General features: G+C 32.3%; 2 protein-coding genes across 2 annotated transcripts in view; one reads left to right on the top strand and one right to left on the bottom strand.

Annotated features, from left to right (window-relative positions):
* rec114 (REC114 meiotic recombination protein) overlaps positions 1–7,500 on the bottom strand; it is a 153,789-nt gene that overhangs the window by 12,910 nt on the left and 133,379 nt on the right. The gene's annotated exons all lie outside the window — the stretch shown is intronic.
* Positions 1–7,500, top strand: part of LOC113061396 (neuroplastin-like) — a 154,105-nt gene that overhangs the window by 20,045 nt on the left and 126,560 nt on the right. Inside the window, exons 5-6 of the mRNA XM_026230456.1 lie at positions 1–48; positions 521–794. The exon at positions 1–48 is cut by the window's left edge and continues 89 nt beyond it. Of these exons, the coding sequence (XP_026086241.1) occupies positions 1–48; positions 521–794 (322 nt within the window). The remainder of the gene's footprint in view (positions 49–520; positions 795–7,500) is intronic.

Below are 7,500 nucleotides of genomic sequence, written 5' to 3'. Positions count from 1 at the left end.
CATCCTCTGTGGACGTGGCGCAAGAAACTGGGCCGGGGATCTTACATCGTACGTAACCAAGCCTGCATTTCTTTAATAAAAATACAGTAAAAATTGTGAAATATTATTGCAATTTAAAACAGCTGTTTCTATGTGAATATCTGTTAAACTGTAATTTATTTCTGTGATCAAATCTGTATTTTCAGCATCATTCCTCCAGTCTACAGTGATCTTCAGAAATCATGAAAATATGATGATTTGCTGCTCGAGAAACATTTCTGATTATTATCAATGTTAAAAACATGCCAATATTTTTGTGGAAACGGTGATGCATTTTATTTTAATTTTAGGATTCACATTATTAATGTCTTCCCTGTCACCTTTGATCAATTTAAACCATCCTTGATGAATAAAATAGTAATTTCTTTAAAAAAAAAAAATCGTTTTGACTTAATTAAAGGAGTATTTCATCCAAACTGTCATCATTTCCTCTTCCTCGTGGTATGACACTGAAGCTGATGAGCTGATGTTCTCTTCACAGGACGTTGACAACAGCACCGGACGATTCTTCGTCATCAACAAAGATAATTTCACAGAGCTGAGTATCACGGGTCTGGACATCCGCACAGATCCGGGCGAGTACGTCTGCAACGCCTCAAACATCATCGGCTCCAAAGAGTCCGTGACCATCCTGCGGGTGAGGAGTCACCTCGCCCCGCTCTGGCCTTTCCTGGGCGTCCTGGCCGAGATCATCATCCTCGTGGTCATCATTGTGGTTTACGAGAAGCGCAAGAGGCCTGACGAGGTTCAAGATGGTAAGCAGCGCTCTGCTTTATTTGCTAAAAGTCTTATGGTATGACTTCTGTAGCTGTTCAGTGCTGTGGGGATGATGTACAGTACAGACCAAAAGTTTGGAAACATTACTATTTTTAATGTTTTTGAAAGAAGTTTCTTCTGCTCATCAAGCCTGCATTTATTTGATCAAAAATACAGAAAAAAATGTAATATTGTGAAATATTATTACAATTTAAAATAATTGTTTTTACATTTATTATACTTTAAATGATCATTTATTTCTGTGATTCAAAGCTGAATTTTTAGGATCATTATCACATGATCCTTTAGAAATCATTCTAATATGATGATTCATTATCAAAGTTGGAAACCGTTCTGCTGCTTAATATTTTTTCAGAACATGTGATACTTTTTTAGGATACTTTGATGAAAAAAAAAAAAAAAGCTATGTTTTTAAAATATTAATATTTTGTAATAACAATAAACACTACTGGTCAGTATTTTTTTGTATTGTATTTTTAAATAAAATCAATACTTTTATTCAGCAAAGATGTGTTAAATTGATAAACAGTGATAGTAAAGAAAATATATTGTTAGAATATATATTATTAGAATTTTTTTAGTTTTTTTTTTTTTATAAATGCAGTTCTTTTTAACCTTTTATTGATCAAATATATTAGACAGCAGAACTGTTTCCAACACTCATAATAAATCAGAATATCAGAATGATTTCTAAAGGATCATGTGATCGACTGATGTAATATGTGACACTGAAGGCTGGAGGAATGATGCTGAAAATTCAGCTTTGCATCACAGGAATAAATTATTTTTTTTAAGTATATTCAAATAGAAAACTATTATTTTAAGTTGTAAAAATATTTCACAATATTACTGTTTTTTCTGTATTTTGATCAAATAAATGCAGGCTTGATGAGCAGAAGAAACTTCTTTCAAAAACATTACAAATAGTAATGTTTCCAAACTTTTGGTCTGTACTGTATGTGACCCTGGACCACAAAAAGACTCAAGGCAAAACAGGATAAATAAGCTTTTGATTGATGTGTGGTCTGTAAGGAGATAACGAGATGCAACTATTTGAAAATCTGGAATCTGAGGGAGCAAAAAAATCTAAATATCGAGAAAATCACATTTAAAGTTGTCCAAATGAATTCTTATCAATGCATATTACTAATAAAAAATTAAGTTTTGATATATTTACAGGAGGAAATGTACTAAATATATTTATAGAACACGATCTTTACTTAATATCCTAATGATTTTTGGCATTACAGAAAAATCGATCAGTTTGACCCATACAATGTATTTTTGGATATTGCTACAAATATACCCCAGAGACTTAAAACTGGTTTGGTGCTCCTGTAACAAAAACAAATAGGATTTTTCCATCTGCTTTTGGATTACTGTTAAAAATAAGCTGTGGGTGACCACCAAAAGTGTATGATTCTTATGTGTTATTTGATTACTTATTGAACTATTGAAGCCTTGTTAGTTGTCGCCAAACTCATGAGATCTGATGTATTTTATGCTTGAGAATAAAAAGTGAAAATATCTTGAGCTTGTGTTAAACAGACAAAAATGCAACTAATTTCCAAATTTTAGGACTCATTCCTGCAGCACTCTATTGCAAGGCTAAAATGTCCAAACATCACTTCCCCAAAAGTGCTGAAAGAATCATTAATGGAGTTAGAATCAGAGCAGTAATTGTTAAATTGTCTCAGCATTTTATTTTCATGATCGCAAATGAAAGTAAACCATATTAAAACACTAATTTAAATAAACACAAATGGGTCTGTTGATTCTTCAGTGATCACCATTGCATTCATCCTCTTAAAATTACTGTCTGTGATTGATTATAGAGTTATTATGGAGCCACTGCCAAGAACAAATTGCAAATAGAAACTCATGATGCATCAAAAGTTGACATAAATAGACTGCTATCATCACTTTCGCAATGACTTCTTATATCGTGTATATTCAGATGATTATGATGTACCACACAAACAGATGCCGCCATTAATAATATATTCTGAATCAGGTTGTTAGCGGGTCATTTATAGCGTAGTAGCACGAGTGAATATTCATGAGAGTTGAGTCAGAGGAGAGCCACTGGGAAATACTGACCTCTATGCTTGACCACGCTTTACTCTGAGACCGGATCCTCCACTAGAAAGACCGATCTGAGCACTTGTACGCTCTTAAAGTTCATGAATAATGGATTCAGTCATCAGCTGCACATTATTCTCTCGTCTTAATAAGAGAAACAGAAATGGTAATATTATCCGGTTATTGCAAGATTGGAAACGAGGCTGTGTTTCTTTCTGAAATCCATTCTGTCGGTCTTTGCCCTTTTAAAAATAAAGCGTCCCAAATGGGGTTTTTGTAGAAATGCGATTGAAGAACCATATTGGGATTCCCCAAAAAGAATCTAGAATAGGGAAGCGTTCTTAAGGTAAAAGCTCGCAGAGAAATAAAGATTTGCTGAAAATCTAATAAATGTTCTTTCTAAGACCATCCAGGATTTTGAAGAGTTTGTTTCTTCGTCAGATTTGGAGAAATGTAGCATTGCATCAGTGTCTCTAGTGAATGGGTGCCGTCAGAATGAGAGTCTGATAAAATCATCACAATAATCCACAGTCCATCAGTGAACATCTGGAGAAGACAAAACCTGAAACACATCCAGCATTAAGATGATTTTAACTCAAACACATAGAGTCTATAATCCAGAATAACACTTCCTCCAGTGAAAAAGTGTTCTGGTCTGAATCAGGAGAGAAATCTGCACAGATCAAGCAGCGTTTAAACAGATCTAAACTAATATGTGAGAGACAACAGCAGATGCACTGTTTGGTCGCTCATTCTGACGGCACCCATTCACTGCAGAGCAAGTGATGCAAGTGATGCAATGCTACATCTCTCCAAATCTGAGGAAGAAACAAACACTTAATCTCAGATGATCTGAGGGTGAGTGAAATGTTAAAAAATGTTAAAAAAACCTTTTTTTGAAATGTAAAGAATATTTTAGTTAATTAAAAGGTTAAAAAGACTTCTGTTGTGTTCAGCTCAACTCAAGCCACATCTATCTTATTCAGTCTCACTGCAGTCTTTATCAGATCACACAGGAAGTGTTTGTTTACATGTCTAGCGGTGAATTGCATAGGATGCATTGGGATTTCCCATGTACAAACCGAGCTACAGCTGGAATAGAAATAAAAAAAAACATATAAAGGTCAACATGACCAGTTTACTTTCTCTAAAAACATTCCTGGTTTTATAAACCATTGATCCTTACATGTCTTTCAGACCTATTCTAACAGTCAGTATCAAGTGCCATATATCATTATAAACAGGAGGACTTACAGTTTAAGTTTAACTCATTTAAAGTCTCAGTTTTAATATTGTTTTCTGAAAGAATGAATGAAATTACAGAATTTTAAGAAAAATGCAAGCAACAATTGGGTGTTTTTTTACTCTGTGCTCAAACAGAAAAGTCCTAAAGTTTGGATATTTTTCTTTAGAAAGTTGTGTCTGGGTGTTTTACACTTTCAAATAAAATTTTGTTTAGATATACCATCCCCCAAACAATTTATTGCCATTTATTACAATATTGTTATCTGCGCTTTTAAGTAAAAAAACAGGCCTATTTCGTTAACTAACAATAGAGATGTGTACAAAAACACTTTAATGAGTAAAGAAAATGATATTTGATAACAAAACCAAACAAAACATTTTTTTTTCTTCTTCTGAGAAATATATTTTCAGTATGAACAATAACACTAAATATGCAGCATATAGTAAAAAGAATTTCACAAATTGGTTTCTTCTGACGAATCAATGTTGGCAAATATGATGACGTAATCACGTGCACTACGGCGCCTCTGAATATCCACTTTATATAATTATTTTTATTAGCGGTTCAAAAGTTATTAAGAATTTAAAAACAACAGTTATTTTTCGGTCTTTGAGGGTTAAGTAATGAAGATTGTGATTAGAATGATATTTATAATGCAGCTCTAGTCCAGTAGCTATGTAGTGATTGTTGAAGCTGGTAACGTTGTTAATATATGAAAGTTTATGGCAATAATAGATTTTGAAGTGTGTTCTGTGAGGCACTCTGTATTTTGAATCCCTGTCTGAAAGTCTCAACAGAATCTTGTTTTTTTCTTTATAATAGAAAGGCTTCAAGTAAATAACGGGTGAAACTTAGTTTTTTTCCTTCTCCATGTGGCTTCATATTCTTTGTTGTTGGTAAGTTTGAGAACCTGGATGTCTTGAGAGATTGTCTTTGTCTTATCTAGTTATCAAAAGATATGAGGCTGTAGATTCCCTACTGTTACTCGTATGGTAGAAAATAATATTTTTTATCTTCTGGATTGTAGTAATATATCTGTGTGAAGTCAAGAGCTTGATGGATGAATCTCATGAAAACATACCTGGGGCATATTTCACCTTCATATTCATTGATTATGACATTTATTTTTCATCTCTCTTATTGTATTACAGTATTGTACCTGTTACTGTAATATTATTGTGTTTTGGGGGTTTTTTTCAGTGAAAAGGTATTACAGCAAATACCACCATCATCTTTGGTTCATTCACAATTTTAATCATATTTAAAATGGTAAATTATCCATAAACATTTTACAATATAATATTCACTACTAGAATTTTATTATAAATTATTGTGTAAATTATTAAATTGTCACAATACCAAAATTACATTATTTTAACTATATTTTATTTCTATTAATATTATTTTAACTATTTTATTACTAATAATATATATAGTATATATCTCAAAATTTGTCATAATACCAAAATTTATTTTTCTGTTATATATGTCATTTTTTATATAATAATTAGGTGTATACATATGTATATATATGTATGTATATATATATATATATATATATATATATATATATATATATATATATTATTTTTATTTTATTTATTATTATTATTAATTTATATTATTTTATTTTTTTGGTGGGGTTAAATTTTGCCCCAGATATGCTCTTGAACTCTTGTCAGGTTTTCATGAGATTGACCTGGACATCTTTATTGGATGACCTACTTAAATCTGTTCATATAGTCAAAGCTGTAGTTTTCTAATAAATAAAATGAGCATCATAGAAACATCTGGATAGAAACAGTTCACTGCTTCATTTTTAAGCATGTATTCTGGCTGGTGTCTGGCTGTTTGTTTTGCCTCTACAGACACTATTTTACAGCAAGACTGCATGCAAGACATGGAGTAAGGAGAGAAAGCTGGCGTGCATGAACGCTGTGTCCTGTTTTGTGGTTTGGGGAGGATTTGTCCCCAGGAGAGAGAGAGAGATGGGAGGCTGTGCTAGATTAAGGTAGATTATATCTGCCCACAGTTTTATCAACAGAATCACAGATGAGGACATAATGCGATGACGCACATTACAGCTGCATATTTCCAGTCCTCTACACCTCTGTGTGCAGATACACTGACACGAGTGAAAGTCAATTACTGCAGGAGCGTTCCTTCACACTGACCACACGGGGTCAGATAGACAGTGTTATCAGCTGACTGCACAAATATGACATTCGTTTTTTCAAAATCTGAACCACAAATGAAATGCATGATTGGTCTAGAACAAAAATCATGCTTCGAATAATAATATATATAATATAATATAATATAATATAATATAATATAATATAATATAATAAATATAATATTAGTGCTGAGCAATGATCAATGGCATCCAAAATAAAAGTTTTTGTTTCCATAATACATGTGTGTATGCTCTGTATATTTATTAGGTATATACAAATAAATACACACAGATACATGCATATATTTAAGAAAAATATATTGTGTTTATATGTTAAATATATTTATATATAATATAAATTATATGAATATAAATAAATAAATGTAAATACATATACATATTTTCAAAATATATACATTTGTGTGTGTGTGTGTGTGTATATGTATACAGTACATAGTAAACATATATTATGTAAACAAAAACATATGTTGGATGCGATTAATCAAGAGTAATTGTTGCCCAGCAGTTTTAATATAATATAATATAATATAATATATATAATATAATATAATATAATATAATATAAATATAATAATATGGAAACCAGCTGTATATAATGCGTTATATCATGAACAAGATATCAATTAATGGAATTGCCTGTAATGTACAATACATAGAAAAGAAAAAATGTATTTATGATGTTAATAACTGTGGAAACATTGTAGCATTCAACATTTGCAAAGAGCTAAACTCTGCTCAACTCTACTCAACTTTACACGTTACTTGAAATGGTCCCATTACATCCCAAATCTCCTTCTAAAATGAAACGAGTGGCTGGAGCTCCTGACTCATGAGAATGGCTTCAGATTTGCGCTGGAACATGTGTTTGTTCTGCTGTATGTTACAGTACTGGTGGATTATTGTTTCACTGAATGTTTAATCTGATGAGGATGAGGTCTTGATCTCAGATGTGTGTCAGAGACTCGTATTGTCCCGTCATAACCTGCTCTGTGTCCTGATACACACACACACTAACCAGAGCTAGACGTCTGTCTGTAGTGACCTCTAACTCAGACGACCTTCCTGCATCAGCAATAACCTGCTCCACATTTACTGCTGTTTTATTCATCTGCAGAGTAGATTTATTCAGGGTCACCGCACCAACTCATTTCATGTGTTT

This window comes from Carassius auratus, chromosome 43 (assembly GCF_003368295.1).
Source record: "Carassius auratus strain Wakin chromosome 43, ASM336829v1, whole genome shotgun sequence".
NCBI classification, from domain to species: Eukaryota; Metazoa; Chordata; class Actinopteri; order Cypriniformes; family Cyprinidae; genus Carassius; species Carassius auratus.
Note: the sequence above shows the minus strand (reverse complement) of the source record. Positions and strands in the feature narration are given on the sequence as shown.